The 20,653-nt window shown below is 43.7% G+C and overlaps 1 protein-coding gene across 3 annotated transcripts in view; it reads left to right on the forward strand.

Annotated features, from left to right (window-relative positions):
• sik3 (SIK family kinase 3) overlaps window positions 1-15,797 on the forward strand; it is a 36,919-nt gene extending 21,122 nt beyond the window's left edge. The window contains exons 7-26 of one of the 3 annotated variants that reach the window (XM_085479328.1): window positions 134-252; window positions 2,590-2,700; window positions 2,787-2,921; window positions 3,199-3,279; window positions 3,644-3,753; window positions 4,018-4,174; window positions 4,276-4,425; window positions 4,520-4,593; window positions 5,543-5,677; window positions 7,077-7,218; window positions 8,710-8,829; window positions 9,263-9,321; window positions 9,481-9,590; window positions 10,981-11,147; window positions 11,681-11,808; window positions 12,565-13,325; window positions 13,478-13,632; window positions 14,118-14,247; window positions 14,328-14,454; window positions 14,615-15,797. In XM_085479328.1, coding sequence (XP_085335454.1) covers window positions 134-252; window positions 2,590-2,700; window positions 2,787-2,921; window positions 3,199-3,279; window positions 3,644-3,753; window positions 4,018-4,174; window positions 4,276-4,425; window positions 4,520-4,593; window positions 5,543-5,677; window positions 7,077-7,218; window positions 8,710-8,829; window positions 9,263-9,321; window positions 9,481-9,590; window positions 10,981-11,147; window positions 11,681-11,808; window positions 12,565-13,325; window positions 13,478-13,632; window positions 14,118-14,247; window positions 14,328-14,449 — 2,966 coding nt within the window. In that variant the 3' untranslated portion in view covers window positions 14,450-14,454; window positions 14,615-15,797. The remainder of the gene's footprint in view (window positions 1-133; window positions 253-2,589; window positions 2,701-2,786; window positions 2,922-3,198; window positions 3,280-3,643; window positions 3,754-4,017; window positions 4,175-4,275; window positions 4,426-4,519; window positions 4,594-5,542; window positions 5,678-7,076; window positions 7,219-8,709; window positions 8,830-9,262; window positions 9,322-9,480; window positions 9,591-10,980; window positions 11,148-11,680; window positions 11,809-12,564; window positions 13,326-13,477; window positions 13,633-14,117; window positions 14,248-14,327; window positions 14,455-14,614) is intronic. The other 2 variants (XM_085479329.1, XM_085479330.1) reach the window with 2 other exon arrangements.
• The last annotated feature ends 4,856 nt before the right edge of the window (window positions 15,798-20,653 follow it).

Here is a 20,653-nt window from a genome sequence, read left to right on the forward strand (position 1 = left end):
TGAACAATGCAAATCATTTTAGCCTTTTCTGATCGTTTGTCACCACATGAAAGATTTAGGCTTATTAGTTAAATATTTGAACTATTATACTCTGATATAAATGCATATCATGTATGCTTATGTGTTGTTACAGACTGTGAGTACTTAATTAGACACATGTTAGTACTGGAGCCCAGCAGACGGTTGACCATGGAGCAGATCTGTAAGAACAAGTGGATGAGACAGGGGGACCCAGACCCAGATTTTGACCGGGTGAGACCTTTTTAAAAGAATTTCACAAAGTCATTCTTTCTGTTCTTCGTGTGTGTGTGTGTGTGTGTGTGTGTGTGTGCACGCGCTTTTTTCTGTTACAGTTTCAGTATAATATGTTGATTTGGCAAAACTCTTGCCAGAAAGCAGAGTTTTTGCAAAAATGACTCACCCCATCATTTAGTGGCTACTCTGTGTTACACGAATAACATATTTAATTTGCCAGATAATTTGGTTGCACTAAAGATGATTGAAAGCTGAATGAGAATGAACCCCAGAGTTATTAAATATTATGTTAAATATAGTTACTGTCAGGCACCAGTTAAGCTTAACAGCTAGCCTTGAACTAGCCCTCTTTAATCCCTTTGCAAGGAATCATTCATTTAAAGTTACTTTGCATCATTAGGAACTGAATATGCACATTATCTAAAAATGTTAAACTCATTTATAAAAGTTAAATTTATAGTTCAGCTTTAGATAATGGTTTAACAACATGAAAGAACGTACTTTTTATAAACATTTATAAACATTTATGTCTTTAACTTTGGTAATGGTTAATAAGTAGTTTGTGGTTCATCAAATAAGCCTTTTTATGGATGGTTATAAAAGTGTCACTGGTCTTTGCAACACCTGTTTTTAAGAGATTATACAGATGAGGACAGAATTACTGGCTCCCCTTATTTTGCACACAGAATTAAAGTTATTTCATAAAAACCAAAAACTACCAGGCTCAGAATTATTGTGCACTTACAATAATAATATTAGCGATGACCCAGACTCAGTTTTGCTGCTGACTACACAAGGTTTTCTTTCTGAATCTTCACATATCCTTCTTTCTTTATGATTCCTTCCATCTTGATGAGATTCCCTATTACAGACCAACTGGAGCATCCCCACAGCATAATACTCCCACCATTGTGTTTCACTATGGGGGGAGTAAACGCCCATCTCTATGGGATAAAAGCTCTAGCTTCATGTCATCTGACCAAAGGACCAATCTCCAGCATCCATCCATCCATTCACTTCCGGAGTACCCAGAGGGAATCCATGCAAACACGGGGAGAACATGCAGACTCCACACAGAAAGACCCCAGCCTGATGGTGGAATTGAACTCAGGACGTTCTTGCTGCAACAATGCTAACCACCGTGCTGCCCAATGCGGAATATTTCTCTGTGTTGTCTTTAGCATACTTCAGTCTGACTTCAAGGTGTCTCTAAACAGAAATCAAGTTTTTCTTGATCTGCAAACCAGTTCATTCATTATGTTCAGGATTCTAGAGATTTTCTTGTTTAAGACTACAATTCCAGTCTTGGATAAGCCATTCACGAGTTTCTTTGGCTTCCTACCTCCGCCAGGCTCGTTCTGTACTATGTGGCTGTCGATACTTCTCACTCCAGTTCTTGACACTTGGAAACTCTGTGATACATTTGAATATCCATCTCCTGCTTTGTGAGCGTCATCGGTTCTTTTTCTCAAGTCTAAACTGATTTCCTTTGTTTTCGACATGATACTTTCTCACTGACAGCTCAAACTGTCACTGAAGTTTTTATACTGTGTGTAAATGGGAAAATAACACTCATTTTAACTTTACAAAATGTCATCATGGCAGTGGTTTATGCTCTAGCTCAATAAAATGGTCAGTTTTTAGGGGTGGCTAATAATATAGACCTCGGTTATTTTCTAAAAATAGAAATAATTGATCATTTCTAAAGAAAACTATGATTTTTTTTTTTTTTGTTGGTTTTTTTTTAAAGAAAGCCTTTGGAAACATATAGGCAAAAACTAATTTTGTCCTCACCTGTACGTTTGTAAATCACAAGACTGTGAACCTGAAAGCTGTAGTTTATATTCCAGTACTCACCTTTTGGTTTTGGTTTCACTGTCTGTTTGCTTTCACTTGCTGTTAGGTTAGGTTGCGTTCAGGGACCAAATCTACTTGGTTATTTTAGGGGGAAAAACCCACTGGGTTAAGATATACTGATCTTTTGACTTAATGTCAGTATCTGTAGCTGAGCATATGAGGAGGAGTAATGAAAACATGATCACAAACCACAGTGATCGTTAAAAATTCATACTATAATGGATATGTAGTGTTATGGGTGTGGATGTAATCAGAATGCAATTATCATCTCTTTTCAGCTGTAATTACACATAAAATAGTTCACACTTCATTAAATCTTGACTTGTCTTGACTTGTTTAACACAAGCTAATGACATAAATGAACTTAAGTTTTGGCCTCACTAATAAATTGTGAATGCTTTGATCATTATTGCAGTTTAATAGCAGCAATTATTTGCAGTCTGTAAAGCGTTGCCATGTTTTTCCACTCCCTTCCAGTTAATAGCGGAGTGTGAGCAGGTGAAGACGGAGAGAGAGATGGAGCTCATCAACGAGCAAGTGCTCATGGCCATGTGTGAGATGGGCCTGGACCGAGAGCGCACACTTCAGGTGGCGAAAAGTTTCATCTCTACCTTTTTGTTTATTTGTCAAAATAAATAGCACAGCTTATGAATGTCTTGCCTTTTCTTCTTCAGTCTCTACAAACAGATGCATATGATCACTACAGTGCCATCTACAGTCTGCTGGCTGACCGCCTCAAGAAACACAAGACCCTGCGTGTTGCTCAACCCACACTGCGCCCCATTAGCTATCCTCTAAATGCTGTACAGGTGACTCATTACATCAGTGTAGATTTCTGCAGATTCTGTGTATACAAAATTGTCTTTATATCAACAGATTTTAGGAATAAATTTTAAGCGAGGCACTTGAGCTGTAGATGTAGTAAAGGCGCCTCCTCCATCAGTATATCTTACTGTAGTCCTGGTGTCTGTCCGCTGAATGGTTTTAACCCATATCTGCCAATCACTCTGGGCTAAGAAGATTGTTATCAAATTAGCGCAACCCTTATGACCTCTCTATGTGTGTGTGTGTGTTTGTGTGTCCCAGCAGACAGACCCACAAGGTAATCCTGTTAGCATAACCGTTCCCCACGTCCAACTCATCAATCCAGAGAACCAGATTGTTGAGGTGAGTTAGCAGTGGAGTCAAGTGGTTGCATCAGCCTGGGAGTAGGTGCGCAGCAGCTTGAAAAGCAAGCTAGAACTAGCTAATTTCTTCATAAACTGCAACAGTGTATATAGTATGATGAGAAATAAGGGGAGTCTCTTTAGACTCTTCAACTGTGTTTTGATTTCAGTTAGTCAGTGCTATGTAGTAAAAATGTGTTCTGTTTTAATAGAAAACACTTATGCATGTTTATATAAACATGGAATGCATTTAAAATGTGAACTTTGTCTTTATTAAGTAACAAATGCACACAAGCATGCAGCACACAGTACCAAAGATCACTTCTGATTACCAAACACTGGCTGTGTGTTTATCTATCGTTCAGCCTGACGGCAGCATGGCTCTGGACAGCGATGAAGGGGAGGAGCCATCTCCTGAGGCCATGGCTCGCTACCTTTCAATGAGGCGGCACACTGTGGGGGTACCAGACCAAAGGTTAGGCATGAACTGACACTGTTTTCACTCACATTATTAGGTATTTGTCTAAAATAGTGCAGCACAATTGCATTCAGATTTGTTGACTGCCAGCTATTTATAGATGAGGTAATATATTTTAGGGTGTGCACATGTGGGTTATTTCAAGCAAATTTAAGTAAGAATGAGGAGCATTAAAGCATAAGTAATTATATTAGCTGCTTTCTCACTAATCTTAAACAATCATCGACTCATTTTATGTCATTTTCTCCGTTTCCCTAACAGGACAGAGATGCAGGAAGATCTCCAGAAGCTGCCACCTGGTTTCCCTCGTGGTGCGCTGCCCCAGCCCCCTTTCATCCCTCTTGCCCCCACTATGGGTCAAATGCACACTCTTATGCCCACACAGAGCCTGCAGCCCACACAGCAGCTGGAATACAAGGTACAGTAAGCTGGGTTAGACCGGATTTCACTTGGTAGCCATCAGCTTACTTTATTTATTTTCCTACTTAATCTGACTTCCTGTGCCTGCTGATCCTCCAGGAGCAATCATTGTTGCAGCCGCCTACCCTCCAACTGCTCAACGGCATGGGGCCTCTGGGTCGAAGAGCTTCCGACGGCGGGGCCAACATTCAGCTACACGCTCAGCTCTTGAAAAGGCCCCGAGGGCCCTCGCCACTTGTCACCAGCCCGGTGAGGATCTGGATTTCTGAATGTAGTCCACCTTGTATGTCGTCCTCCTATGTGCTGAACAGGCGTTGACCAGTAAACTCTTTGCTTCTCTTAGCATCCTATCCCTGCAGTAGCTCCGGTGGATGAGGAGGGTTCAGACGGAGAGCCAGATCAAGAGGCAGTACAGAGGTAACCCACGGTGACGGTTTTTGGTGAAGGGGAATACCGTACAGAGGTGCTGTCTAAATGAGAATCTGTGGAAGTCTCATAACCTGTGACGACAAGTACAAGTACTGAGATCTGGGTCGGCCAAGATATTGAAGTCTAAAGTTTATAGAGGAGGTTTTATAACCAGGTAACTGAATAAAACAAAGTGTAAAAAACCCACATGAATATAGTCATGTAATGACAATTTTATGTTTGACTTAGTTTTTAAAAATAATGTGGAAAAACATTGACATTAGTCTGGGGTAATGATGGGCGCTGGGTTCTTTTATGGAGCTGTTGAGTCTAGGTGAGCTCTTCCCAGCCGATCCTCTTCAGACAGCACCTTCTGTAGACCTCGCTGGTGTCCTGGGTTGCTGGGAGTGAGTGCCTCTGGCTGCTCTGCTTTTTTCCCCCCCCAACGGGAGGTGGCCACTCTGCTGCGGTGCTTATCCCATCTTTTCTCTCTCCATTGCGCAAGTGCCTTCTGCCACAGTCCTAAACTGAATCTGCCACCAGACACAGTGCCTCCTATCACTCATACTCTTTGGCCAAGAGCTTTTCTTTCTCTCTCTCATTTCAGTAAGTGCCAAATTATCCTCTGGACCTTTTCACTCTTTCTCACACAGCTTTGCTAACTCTGAAGCTTGCAAAACCAATGAATACTAAATGGCAACCAGTCCAATCCTAAAATTGGAAGGCTGGGGCGTTGCGGGACACCCATAAGCTATAACATCCATCGACCGGTGTAATTTTTTTGTTTACTGTTTTTTGATTGGCTAAGATGATATTAATCATGGCACCTATTGGCAGAAGTGGAAAGGGGTGGGCCTTCCCTCCCCATCTCCATTAGCCAATGAGGACAGAGAGCTGACCAGCGCTGCTTCCTGTCTCCCACCCTCACCCCCGTCCTCCCCCCCTCCCTGCGGCCCAGGTACCTGGCGAACCGCTCCAAGCGGCACACGACGCACACGCTCATGAGCACATCGCATGGCGAGCCCTCGGCAGAGTCACAGCGGCCCCAAGGCCCCCGTCAGCGGGTGGGCTGGGTCCCCGACACACACACCCGGTGAGGGGACACACCCACTCCGAGCTCTCTATGCACAGACACACACAAACACTGAGACCCATTAAATGAATGGAAAGTTAAGCCCAATTCTTTCTCACACACTGTCACACACACATTCTCATCACTTGCAAACACATCACAAACAACACAAAGGATGTGATCCATACCCACCAATGGAGAGTGATGGTAGAGATGGAGTTTCTGACACAGGGCGCAAATGCTGTATCTTCACATCACCAGTAAACCAGGATTTAGTAGAACTCTTTCATTTTCACAAACCTGGGGGAAGACAGAGATTTTACCAGATGGTTTTTTTTTTTTGTTTTTTGGAGGTTTTTTTTGGAGGTATGAACAACATCTCAGAGCTAAATCACTACATTTGTACATTTTCTCTGCAATAGCAGCCATATTTTACTGTTGTCATGCTGGCAGTTTTAACTGTTGTCCCTTATAGGTGTCATTATCCTCCCCCTCAGCTCAGCAAAACTGAGTGTACTTTTCTACCAAGGCAGCCTAACCTTGGGTTTAAAATGGGGCTATAGATGGGTAAAAGTTGAATTTTAAAGAACGCATGTTCTGTTCAGCTGTATTTTTGTCTTTCTTTTTTATGAATATGAATTTCTTGATGACAGACACAGCTGCTTTATCCAATCCCATCAAATGATCTGTATTGTCTAAGCTCTGTACAGAAAAATAACTATATCAGTGTTCAGCTGAAGAGGGGACTTACTGTCATGCACCAATCAGCCACAACATTAAACCCCCACCTCCCAATAGGGTAGGGCTTCCTTCTGCAGGGAAAACAACAGGTCAGCATCTTGGATTATTCTTTGTGCTCCTTGAGCTTCCTTGAGTGTGTTGTCCTTCTTAGGGAGTACCATTGTAACACTGGGTATGTGTGTGGTCTGTTTAGGTGGTTTGGGTGTCTGAGATTAAAACCCACTGCAGAAATAAAAACAAATCATCCTAGTAAGATGTTTAATTCCCTTCACCTGTCAGAGGTTTTGATGCTGTGGCTGATTGGTGTATATATATCATCAGTGTTGACCTTAGATAACCTGGCATGAAGATCATCTAATGTAACCAGGCTTACATGGCATGATTTACAGGAAAGGTGAAATTTCGAGGTTTCCTTTGACACATAAGTTCGAGCTCCTTATGCTTTTTACACACTGGACTACGCCTCCATGACAACACCTGAATATGACCATGTTGTGCAGGTTTAAAGTGCTCACATGTCTGTTTCTGTGTCTTATCTCTGTCTGTATGGCTGAATGCGTGTGTCCAATGGTGTACCTATGGTATCTGTCGTGTTACGTCTCGTGTATATGTGTGTGCGTGCACGTGTGTATTTGTGTACACACTTGTCTGTGTCTGCTCCCCATGGCCCCCTTTTCAGATCCAGCTATAAGGACTGTAACACCCTTCATCTGCCCATGGAGCGCTTCTCTCCTGTCAGACGGTTCTCTGACGGGGCTGCCACCATTCAGGCCTTCAAGGCTCACCTAGAGAACAGCAGCCTCATTAAGCAACTCAAGCAGGTACATCACCTTACTTGTACACTTTTAGAGCCATTAACTTGTTTACATCCTTATATTTGTGCGGGAGTTAAAAATATATGGCTTACTTTTACTTTTTAACCAGTTAGAAAACAATCACATTCAAAGATTAAGGATTTTCAGTGAAACCGTATCACTGTTCTTGCTTGGCTAAACAAATCACTGTTTTCCCCTTAGGGTTGATATTATATATATCTATATATCTATATCTCTATATTGTATGCAAAACATGGTTCCCAGAGCAACAGTGCAGAACAGGAAATAGTTTGCAGTCGCTCTGATGCAAGTTTGAATCGCTGGCGAGTACAAACAGATCCCTGACACTGTAAATATGTGCTTTGTTAGCAGTGGAGGACTCTGATGCGATGCATTCAGTCAGATAGTCTTGGCAAGTCATCCATGGGATCTGAACACTGTTGTGACTCCTTGTTGGGAGGACTGTTACTGCACTTATGCTAACTTAATTTCAGTAATCATCAAACCTGAAGTCTGATATTTGCTTCACATCACCTGTCTGTTCTTGCTTCATGTTTTTGGATGGTGCCCCCCCCCCCCCCCCCCCCCCACACACACACACACACACACAGAGTAGCACAACAATAGACTATCACAATCAAGCAAGACTCATTTAAAAAACGCACACACATATTTTTTTTTAACTTGAATTTCTTGTAACATCTGCCTTTTTGCTTTTATGTGCATCACATGGCCAAATCTGTTTGACATGTTTGCACAGGCTGCTGTGATAATGTGCAACAGCTTCATTTTATTGTTTGGTCTTCACACCACTAAGTGTGCGGGGATTCCTGTTAGCCAACTAAAGGTTTTTCTTAAAAGAAAAACAATGTTGGATCCACTGCATCAGCTTTTCTTAAAATGAGACCAAACTGAATCTCTGACCTGACAAAACCCACAACTTTTCTTGAGATGTCGCATCATTTTCAGCAATCCCACAATGAGATTACCTCACCCACTAGGAGGCGTAGGTGGGGAAAGAGATAATGATCAGAATCGGTGGGCGCTTCATGTTGAGCATTCAGGATTAATATTGCTTAGAATAGAGGCACATACATGACCTATGCCTGGGAAAGCACCCGTAAAACTAGATTACAGTAAATTACGTCTCTCTTCGTTGGTCATAAAAGCTGAAACTGAAAAAGCTGGTGTTATCAGGAGGTTGTACTTAAGAAACACTTGGAAAATGTGGTATTTTTGCAACACAATTAATCTTATTAGCTAAATGTGATTGGTATCATTAAACACAGGGTGATCTTAATTATATGAGCACACCTGTGGCAAACAAATCTGAGGTGAAACTGTTGAATGGTTTGGATTTTTGGATTTTTGTTCTAATTACTGGCAAGACTGGTAATTGTTCAAACCTGAGAGCGTGTAGAGTGTGGATACTTGTAATTTTGTGCCTTGTTAGCATGTGTATTAAACACCCTGGGTGCGCGTCTGTGTTTCCAATAGGAGTGTGAGCAGCTCCAGAAAATGTATGCTATCCAGCAGGATGAGAAACTCCTGGAGCACACCCAGCAGCAGCATATCCTGTACCAGCAAGAGCAACAAATCCTCCACCAGCAAATCCAGGTATGTGAAGCTAATGATATGAAGCACTGTGTCTTCACATCAACTTGGGCCACGTTATGAAACTCTTAAGTGTACCTGTTGTGCTCATGTTTAATATGAGCATCCGCCACTGTATTATTATTGTATTCTACTAATTTACTCAGAAAAGGGAGAATTATGTTTTGATTATTGCTGCAATGAGACCTGGGCGTACTGCACTCAATTACTGATGCTCCTGGAAACAAAAGTTGCTTATCTCGTTGAAGGAGAAACACATGTGAGATGAAACTTTATTGATCTGGATCACCTTAGACTTGGCTGCAGTGCATTGTAGCTTCATTTTACTTAATGTGTTTTTTTTGGAGGCATGAGAAGTGTACATGCGTGTTATGCTTTGTCATGTTATGTAGTCTGCCCTGTGAGCCATAATCTGGTTATTTGTCTTTACTTGCAGGGTCTGTCTTTAGGCCATGGAGAAAGCCAGCCCAGTCACCTAACCCACCAGCTTCAGAGGTACACACACACACACACACACACACACACACATTACTCATCAGCTATTGAACGGTGAACAATGAACCTGATACCGTGGTGCAGCGCTATCGACTGAAGTGTTACATCACTGTCGTATCTCTCTCTTCTCCTCTCCTACTCTGTCCTGTCCTCCCTCAGGTTGCGTATCCAGCCCTCTAGCCCTCCGCCAACACAGCCCAGCAACCACCTCTTCAGACAGCCCAATCAGAGTTCTCCGCCTGGCTCTGCAGGAATAATGCAAGGGCACGGTTAGTAATACTACCGCCGGAGTGCTTAAATGCTTTAGTAGGTGATGTGACTGTACAGAAATGCAGTGATTAAACTGTAAATATAAAACTAACTGGCTTATTCACAGCTCGCTATATATTTATTAGAACATCTATTTTAACATAGAAAGAAAAACCTAATGATCAGCATATTGCATTTCTGATTCAACACATGGTAGTTTGCATCCCAGTGTGCGTAGACTTCAACAAGTAATTATTCTGACTCACTAAAAGATCCAGATCTTCCACATACATTGACATCATTTGTTTTATCCAGATAAAACAAACAATCTCATTCGGAATCTTTAAGTCACTTTGCACTCAAAGCTACGTGGCTAGACACAGTGAAATATTGTTCATGTAGTCTCTGTGCATGAGTGTGATGTTGATCTTAACATATTATACTGCAGGGGTGGGCAACTCCAGCCCTCGAGGGCCGGTGTCCTTCAGGTGTTATATGTGCCCTTGATCCAACACAGCTGATTCAAATGGCTAAATGACCTCCTCAAGAGGAGGAGAAGTTCTCCAGAGTGTTGGTAACGAACTAATCATGTGACTCAGGTGTGTTGACCCAGGGTGAGATATAAAACCTGCAGGACACCAGCCCTCGAAGCCTGGAGTTGCCCACCTGGAGTTATAGTGTGTTAATTTAAACTTGTAATTGCAATCAAAGTATGAATATCTGCACAATACAAACTGATTTCCAATTCTCAGTTCCATGCATTTAACTCGTGACACGACCTGAACAAATAGTGTACAATTTTAATATGGTGTCCGATTGTAAACACTCGTTCGTCAGTATTAATGTAACAGTAAGAGAAAGTTTCCTAATTACATTAAATCTATGCCTGCCTTCAGTGGACACAAGAAGACTTTAGATGCTACAGAGGTCAAATGTTAAATGTTATAGTCACAATTCATACTTTATAAGTTAATTAAAATACGGTTTGGGTTTTGCTGTGCAGCTAAAGAGCAGATATTTAATTTAAAAACAAAGCTCTTTATTCATTTCTGGCTTTTGTTCTCTGTACAATAGCACTGCCATGTTCGTTTGTGTGTTCTGAATAATGCAGTAGAAAGCATATAGCTTATGCTGACTCAATGAAAATGTTTCCTCAGGGACAGCAGGTGAGTAAACACCTCAGTCGTCAAGAACAAAATAACATGTGATTAGCGTGATAGGTTAACAGCTGTTTTTATTTTCTCGTTGTGTCATTTGCAGTTTCCAGCTGAAAAGTCTTAAGAGAATTTATTTATTCTATTTAGTTGTATTTTTTATTTTTGGAAATTTTTGCTCAGCTTAAATTTATAAAAAATTTTGATGATTTTGCTCTCATCATTTTCCCCTTCTCTCTCTCTCGTTCTCTTTCAGGTCAATCATCAGTGCAGTACCAACATGGCGCTCCAGCCATGTACCAGGGCCAGAGTGGCAGCCCGCCTCCCACGGGCCTTCCTCGAGTGTCTCTGCAAACCAATCCGCAAGCAGCATCTGCCCGCCCCACTGTCCCATTGGCACAGGGTGTACCTCAACAACAGCAGGTGACTGCAAAGAGCCAATCAAATGTGGGGTTTTTTGTCTTCTGAGGAATTCCCTCTAATTCAAAGGTGTCAAACATGAGGCCCAGGGGCCATAATTGGCCTGACAAAGACTTCAGTCCGGCCCACTGGATGGCATTGTAAAATGTAAAGGAGTGCACCAGTGCCATTCATACTATACCAAAGTAGCTGGGTAACAGTTAAACTGTTAAATGACAGAAACACTGTTTTATAACTGCAGGAATGTCTGAGCAGTGAGCTACCAGAACATTTTCACTAATCTGACACGTTTATTATACAGAAAAACTGAGACGTGCTGTTAAAAATTGCAATTCTGCTTCAACTGGTTTGACCCACTTAAGGTCAAAGTGGGTTGAACATGGCCCACGATGTAAAGAGTTTGGAATCCCTCCTATAACCGAATCAAACATAATATCTGACTTTTTTTAAAATTTTGCTGTCACGAGCTAGAATGTATTTAATTAGTCGTGAAGCGATGCCGCAGTCACTAACGAACACCATCCTTTGTTGTGCAGGTGACCATTCAGGTGCAGGAGGTGGAGCTGGGAGGTGGGGCACAGAGGCAGAGCAACTTTCTGTCCACGCCAGGCGGACACAGAGTCCTCGGGAAGCAGCTCAGCGCAGACAACGCCGAGTCGCACAGGTGACGCTCGCATCATGTCACCACAACCCCCCCCCCCCTCCCCTGATGGTCGCCAGCAATGGACTGTTTCTGTGTCCTCCTCTTTGCCTTTTAGTTAGATTGCATGAACTCACCACTCTCCCTCTCTCACATTCATTGCATTGTTTTTTTGTTTTGTTTTTTTCTCACTGTATGCTTCTCATTTTTTTGTTTTTGTTGTGTTTTCATTGCTTCCATATTAAATGATTTTTCTACAACTGTATTTTGAAAACTCGTTGCTCTGGACATTGTTCGTAAAAGAGCAGACGTAAGAATTATAACTTTGTTTGAAATGTGTTTAAAATGACTGTAAATCCCTCATCGTCTGTGCTGAGTGGACAGCAACAACAAACTCTCCAGCTCAGTGTATCTGGGTGAGTTTCTGCATGTAAACAGAGCATCAACTCGAGTAGGAGGTCAGTCAAACCTGTGACCACCACCCCTGACTTCATTATCCCATAACTGCCCCTTGTAGCCAGGACTACCTTCACTGAGTGAGCATGTTACAATCTTGAAGTTGCAATCTTTATTAAAAAGCATCCTTTGGAAATATGTTACACCTCTCAGTGAATACTTGAACCTGGAGCAGCGTGTGATGTGTGTTCTAGGCTGTCTCTGTGGATCTTTAGCAGATTGGTGGACATTAGGTGATGTGTTTGCTGTGTATACAGAGGATTGGGAGTACATTGTTGTTAGACAGCAGGTAGGTAATTACTGTGTGTGTTCCCTCCTGTTTAGCCGCAGCCTTGGCCGCTTCACATCGGGCTACGACCAGGCCCAGTTCAATCCCCACCTCTACTCTGGCGACGCTGCCTCCCGAGGCGCCTCAGGCGTGGTGGGGTCCTACAGCCCCTACCTGCAGGGAGCCTCCCTTAAAGTTCCCGGCCTGGAGGGTTACCAGACCGGGGCGGTGGGGACCAACAACTACGGAGCCCCTTCCACACTACAGCAGGCTCTCCTCTCCCCGACTCCTTTGGACTACCGCCCCCCTCAGCAGCACGTCACTCCCACCCTGCAGGGCCTCCTGTCTCCCCGCCACTCTTTAACAGGACACGCCGATCCCAGACTGCCCCCACAGGACCTGGCTGCCCTGCTGAAAAGGCAGAGCCCCCGGCCATGTCCGGCACCCCCGACACCATCCAGCGGTGCGCCACAAGAGTATGGAGATATGCTGCTTCTCCGCCAGCTAGGCCCAGGAGAAAGCTTGGAACCACAGGCACCTCAGGGTGCCTCTGGAGGGCAACACTACCACCATCTCCTTCAGATCAGACCCCCGGAGGTCCAGCAACAGCAGCAGGCACCGTGCCCCAGCTTACCTCACTCAGAGAGCATGGAGGAGGACGAGGTACCGGCTAGCTACCATCACCCACACGAAGGCCTTCTTGCCAAGACAGGAGAAGGACATGAGCTCCTGGGGCCTCCCCGAGGAGGCACCCCACCCTACACCTCCCCTACACACAGGCATGGTGGCTACATAAGAACTGGCACAGGTAACAGAGGTGAGACCTTACCCCAATTTCAATGCTTTCTCCAAAGATCTGGAATCCAGTGTCTGTCTTAACTGGAATATTTTTTTCCCGCCTTTAAATTCATGTTCTTTTCCTGTATGTTAAAGCCACGAGGTAAACCTGTACAAATATGTCCTTTTCAGAGTCTGAGCATGTGGAGTGCAGGCCTCAAGGACAGGCCATGGAAGTGCCTGATCATAATGGTGTGGGCTACTCGCGAGGCCCCCAGGGGGAGGTTTACAGATCCAGAGGACAGCTGCAGCGCCACCACACCATCCAGACTTGTGATGATGCTTATGTGAGTCAAACACTGCTGCTATGGTTACACACTACATTGATCACTAAGTGTGGGTTCTAGTAGGTTTTTGGGGGTGTTTTTGTTGTTGTTGGGGCTTCTTTTTTTTTACATTTACATCAGCTTCCAACTAGGTAAAATAAAAACAATTCAGTGTTAAATTCCATCCTGTTGTTTTGGTGGGTCATGGAAAAGGGCTGGCAGAAACAATCACATTTGTATGTCATTTTAATATTGGCTCGATGTCCTTTTGGAGGATATGGGATCTTAGCTCACTTTCTCTGCCAGTGCAGTGCTGGAGAACACCCACTTAGCAGAACGAAGAAAGCGTATGTTTGTTTGTATGACTAAATGAACTAAGAGGGCATCAACACACTGCAAGGATGCTCACAACATCCAAATTCTGACTCACTGTTTCTGCTAGAAGCCGTTTATTAAACACGATTCATTTTTCCTGCCTCTAAACTGTCGTTCGCTTCCTGTTCCAGGATCAGGCAGACCCCATGTCTGGGATGAGCTTGCTGGCTGGGAAGGCGCTAAGCTCCGCTCGCATGTCGGACATTCTCAGCCAGACATCGCTGACAGGAAGCCAGCAGCTACACCAGCGGGAAGAATCGGGTCAGTATGAGACCTGTAGTTACCCCAAAAACAGTATTCTCTGTTTCCTCATCAGTTAAAGATTTGTGTTTCCCATGCAGTGTGCGACGTTGAAGGGGAGCTCCATGCGGCAGCCTGCTATCCCTCCTCCTGCACCAGTGACATGCTCCTTAGCTACAAGCCCCCTGACCTGCAGTACAGCATGGAGCAGGCTGGGGTCTAGCACAGGTACACACAGTGAATGTGAAGTCAACCTTAAAGTCTGTGTGAAGCCTCAAACATCACTTCTTTAATCTTAAATACTTGATAACAACTGATGTAGATTTTGGTATATCAGCAGCAAAATGATTGAGGACATTGTTTCTTGTTTCCCTCTGTCTTCCTGCAGGAAGCGGTGTATCCTGTGTCCATCGGTCCATATCAGCCATCCTGAGTTGTGTTGACTTGAGTTGTGCAGCATCACGCCAAACCATCGTCGTCTGCCCAAGCAGGGGTGCTTCTGTGTCCATCTGTCTGTCTCCATCTGTCCCCTGGGAGGGCAGTTTGCGCGAGAGAGGGTGTGGGTGTATGTGGTGGGTGGGTGTAGACATTAGAGGGGTGAGGGTCTCAGGTGGAGCCTCGGGGTTCAAAGGTCAAAGTGCCAGCATTTTCTGCACAGACATCCAGCATTCATTCCCGCAGGTCGTCTCCTCTTCGCAGCTCCCGCCGTGGGTAGACTGGGGCTCCGCTCTTCCCTTTTTCATCTCGACCCCACCCGCCTTTCCCCTCTTCCCCCCTATCTACAAATCTGGCCCGCCCAGCTCACCCCACACCCACCTTGTAGCCGCCTGACCCAAACCTCCCCTTTTCTCTGTCGGCATACTTCATTATGTGCCTCACTGGCCGATGCATCGATACAGTAATACTTGCAAGAACGTCGAGTTCAGCGACACAAAGAAACGTCCACACTGCTGCCACAAACCCAAAGTATTCACATTAGGTGCGACTGCGTGTGTGTGTGTTTGTGTGTGTGAATGAATGAGAGGGGTGAGCCGAGGGTGTCTATGAATTTCAGTCTGCTCCTCCCCTCTCCCCTCTCCTCCTGCTGTCCTGCAGCAGATCATTCCAGAGCGGGCTGAAACCTCAGCGGTGGCCGCCCCCTCACCCGGCCAGGCGGCGGGCGTTTTGGGTCAGGCTCCCAAATGGGCAACAAAAGCGCTCTATCCAAAGATGGAGCTCAGTGACATCGCACAGGACAAACCAGCTCTAATTGTTTTGTTATTTTTCTGGCTTCATTTCTTCTATTGTTTTACTTTTTGTTTCTTTTTTTAAATTTTATTTTATTTTAAAATTCATTTTTACAGCTAATGTCCACGTTGGCATTATGTTCGATATTGTTACTCTTATTGTTATTACTGTTTTTCTGTAAAAGAAGTTTTACTATGATGATTGTTATCATTATTATTATTATTATTATTATTATTATTATTATTAAAGGAAACGGTTCTGTGTTACAAGGAATACAAACTTTGTTCTTTGACTTAAGTAATTCAGCACTTTCGGTTCCAGCTTTCCTCCGTCAGCTTCCACCCTTCATCCTCGCTCTCTGCCATACTGTCAGCTTGGTTTTCAATCCAGCCTCCCAATCCCCTCCAACCTCTAAACTTTCCCCACTTTGTGTTCCCCCCCCCTCCTCCCCCCACGTCAGTGACAGTGTATTGCATTGTGGGTAGTTTTACCAGACATTTTGCTCCTTTCCTTGTACAGTGATGCCATGTATAGAACGCTATTGCAAATTTCTGTATCTAAACTTTAGTTTCTGTTCTGTTTTTGTTTTTAGATGATGTTGGGGAGGCTTTATTTTTCTTCTTTTTTTAAAAAGTATATTGGTATTGTTTATCATTTGTATTTGTATTTTTTTTTTTGATGTCTTGAGAAAAAATGTTTTCTTCTTGTTTTATGAATCTTGAGATTTCTAGCCAAAAGAGGACAGAGAGAAGAGAGACGGTGCTCTTCCTGCGTCGTTAAAAAAAGCGATTGTTTTAATGTTATTATGATATCGAGACACTTGAATAAGAGGAGAGTAATTATTTTGTGTTGCTTTTTAAAGTATCATTTCAATCGATGTTGTTGTGACTGTCATTCTCGTTGATGTTGGGGGGCCTGTTTTCTGTTAACGGGCTAGTTGTGGCAGGCTTTACAGGGTCAGGCTTTCGGGCTTTTGTCTGGGTTGGTTCGGGTGCTACTTGACTTGATGCTCTTAAAGGAAAAACAAAACAAACTACAAAAAAGACAAAAAAATGAGGGAATATCTTGTAAAATAGCTGACATATCATCCAAAAAAGAAACATCACAAGTGTGGTCACGGACAAACCCACTTCTATTTCTCCCTCTTGCTGCCCTACCTACCAGTCTGCTGTGATCCTCCCCGCCATCTTTTACTATGTCGGCTTCTGATCAGACGGCGCCTTACAGACTTGGCCCCCTCCTCCCAGGCTAACAATGTTACCACCAAGGAGGACACTGCAGCTGCGGCTCACCCCCACACGTTCCCCTCTTTTGGATTCATTTGTGATTTTGTTTCACTCTAACCCCGGGTGGAGGTGATGGCTGCATGAACAGTTTGGATACACCTGGACATCCCTCCGAACTGTAAAAGGGAAAATGTATAAGGAGGTAACCATAGGAATGAATTATTTGGATTCTCCAAAAAAAAAGGAAAGGTGTGGTCAGAGCTGAGCTGGGAGGGTACGCCCACCTTTACGCTAGTCTCCCAAGGTGCGTGCCCTGCAGCACACTGGGGACCACAGCAGAGGACTGCACCTCCCTTTTCTTCCTCTTTGTTTTTCAAATTTGGTTTGTTCTGTATCTATCCTCTCATAAATCAATACTCAATATTGGGCCAGCAAGTGGACTGCGGCGCAAAACAATCGAGCTCCACTTGTGTGCTTGTACAAGGGAGACGCCGCAGAACATTGCTGCGCTGGTCTCCATATTGTACGCTATATACGCCCGAGAACTGTAGGTGGTGTCATGCAGCGCTTGCGCTTTCCATTTGCAGCATGTCACTTCCTGTTTACTGACATTCGCTTTTATTCAGGCCCGCGGTTCCTTCTTAGCAGTTGTATCTCTAAAACAAAGTGTACACACAGATGTGAACAGGGAAGCTGATGTGCATGCTGTTCCTTCCAAACCGTGTTTTAATTGGACAGAACCTTCCAATCTAACTCGAGAGTTTCCTCCAGATCTCAGTCGTTCCTCTTTCAGATCTGACCTCCTGTTATTTTTGTTTTTTTCCTCATTGTTTACACCAAGCCAAAATCAAGAACTGAAGGGGAAAGGATTGAGTATGGAAAAGGGAAATAATGGGGATGGAAGATGCATCTCTCGTCCCATTGGCTGGACAAGAGACGCAACTCCAGAAGTTCCTCTTGTTGTTTGCGTTGTGTCCAGTTCCAGAGCTGTATGTAAAGGTCGAGGGGGAGCACACTGGAATGGAAAGCACAGCACTGAGCTGAATCGCACACATCTGCCTGATCAGAATGATCTTTCCTCTTTTTTGTTTTATTTTAATTTGTGTATCAACTCTTCCATCCCTGACTTCCATCTTCTCTCTCCATCCCAGCAAGCCAGCTCTCTGCTCCACTCCTGTTTCTTAGGTTCATTTTGTTTTCTATTGGTTCTTTTTTTGTCTACTTTTTTGTTGTTTTTATTTTTCTTTTTTGTTGAGTACAAAAATACTAAAGTGCAACAACAATGATTAAAAAGAATATCAACCAAACTGAGATGAATAAATAAATATATATAAATAAAGAAATAATTTAAAAAGGTTGACCAGTGTGTCTTTGTTGTACCTGCTCGCACGAAACTTGTGAATCAAGTGAAATTTCTTGTGCCCGAATTACAACATCGTGACTGTAGGGTCAAGAGTGATTTGGCCAAACATTGACATGACCAGACAAGGTTTGAAGACACTCTAGTGTAGGCTGCACACTCAGTTTCTTCCTACTAATATTTTTCATGCACTACATAGTTCTTGTTCCTCAAGGACATCCCTGTTACTCCTCACAGCTTGATGCCGCCATTGTGCTTCACTGTAGGGAGGGCATTAGCAGAGCAGTGCAGTTTGGCTCTAGCACAAAGTAGACTGTCTATTTTTATCCAAGAGAGGCCTACTCCTCCATATGCAGCTGATTAAGTGTAACTGAGACAGCCATCTTCACCACTGTGTCTTTGGGCTGCTGAGGGCTGAAGCTGTGTCAAAGGGACGATGGGGTTCTTGGTCTCCTCCCTTACCAAGGCCTTAATTGCAAAAGCTACTCAACCCTATTAAGAGATCTGCTAGTTCCAAATTTCTGTCAGTTTTGTCAGTTGTTGAAGGGATTTCAGTGAGACCGTGGAACAAGACTTTTGATTGACCTCAATTGAAACTGGTATTCCACACACACACTATTTAGAGTGGTGGGATGCTGCTGACCTCAACTGAGGATTTAGTCAAGTGGTGGAAAGAACACTTTGAGGACCTCCTCAATCCTATAGTCACGCCTTCTATCATTAAAGCAGAGTCTGGGGAGGAAGGGGATGACTCACCCATCACTGATGTGGTTACTGCACAGTGGCAGGGCCCCTGGGTTGGTCTTGGAACACCGGACCAGTTCTTTATCCTCTCAAGAATATTTGAGGGTGTGTGGGAGTTTGTCCAGCAAGTCTACATGTGTTTCTGTGGACCTGGACAAGTTATTTGACTAGGTCCCTCAGGGTATAATGGGGGGGGGGGGGAGTTGCTTTGACAGACTGATAGGGGCGGCGTCCGCAATAATGTGGATGCTGAACTGATATGTTATATTGAAACGAGAGCTGAGCATAAAAACAAAACTGTCAAAATACCAGTTGGTCTACGTTCCTGTCATCACCTATGGTCATGAGCTCTGGGTGAGTTTGCAGATACAAGCAGCAGAAATTAATTTCCTTCGAAGAGTGGCCGGGGTTTCAGCTTAGAGTCATTCAAGAGGGACTCAGAATAGAGTTGATGTTCTTCCACATCGAACTCCACTAATATATCTCATGGATGCCTCCTAGGTGAGGCATTCTGGGCATATCTTACTGAGAGGAAGCCCCAGACCCAGGACTGGAGAGATTATATCTCTCAACTGGCTTGGCTTGTTATTCCAGCTGGATGAGATGGCTGGGGTGAGGAAAGTGTGGGCTTCTCTGCTCAGACTTCTACCCCCATGATCCAAACCTAGATAAGCGTCAGAGAATCAATGGTTGGATGGAATCTTGCAGAAGTCCATGGAACTGACTTGTAAGTCCTCAGCATTTATTTTTAAACAGCTGTCTTTACGGACTACATCAAATGCCAGTTTACCAAACGAGAATGCCAATCAAATTGTCAGCTCAAGAACTAATTACCTGAATAATAACTAAAGCAAACAGGATTAGATATTTGAGTGATGACACTATAAGATCTTCAAGTTATTCCAATACTGAAATATGTGCAATAAGACATCCTGCCTTCAGTTTGACAACGGCTCATTTGAAGTCTTGGAAATTGCTAATGATGTCATATCACTGCAGCCTGGAAATAAACAGAAACCTACAGGTTTCAAGAGAGAAGCAAATACATAAGACAAAGCGCAAAAATCGTCACTTTGACAGGTAATGCAGATCAGACTTGTTGTAGGTCTGTCTGTTTGATTATGCTTGTGAAGTAACCGAGCACATTCCTTTTATTAATGGCGTCCAGGTGAATGGTGCGTTTCACTAAGCAGTCTTGTCAGCTGGGTGAGTGTAGAAGTGTGTTGACACGGTTTACACAGCTGTCTGTACACACTGAAACGTTCTGTTTATATTAATAATAATAATAATGGATTGCATTTATATAGTGCTTTTCAGGACCCCTCAAACCCCTTTACAATACCACTATTCATTCACATTCACACACTGGTGGAAGCAAGCTAAAGTTGTAGCCACAGCTGCCCTGGGGCAGACTGACAGAAGCGAGGCTGCCATATTGCGCCATCGGCCCCTCTGGCCATCACCAGTAGGCGGTAGGTGAAGCGTCTTGGCCAAGGACACAATGACGGAGGCTGTCCGAGCCGGGAACCTTCTGATTACAAGACAAACACCCAACTCTTGAGCCACGATAGTCCTAAACTCTAAATGTTTCCTAACCTCTAAATGTTTCCTAACCCTCTACTATGCAATCACACAGATGACTGAACTGGAGAAAAGAGCACACAGAGAGGCGTTTCCACTGAATGAATAACAGCTGCACAATTAAATCAGTGACTTCTTTACTGAGAATTAGGCTGCTGTACCCTTAAGATGAATAAGTTCTCATTATAAGTCACAGGTTGATGACACAATGGAAACATAGCCCCCTACTGTATGAGCTTGTTTCTTTTGTCTGCCTTCTGGCTGCAGTGCTCTGCATGCTGCTGCTCTG

Source organism: Copadichromis virginalis, linkage group LG14 (assembly GCF_057382275.1).
Source record: "Copadichromis virginalis isolate Kocher_CV1m ecotype Utaka linkage group LG14, C_Virginalis_male_GT1.1, whole genome shotgun sequence".
Taxonomy (NCBI): domain Eukaryota; kingdom Metazoa; phylum Chordata; class Actinopteri; order Cichliformes; family Cichlidae; genus Copadichromis; species Copadichromis virginalis.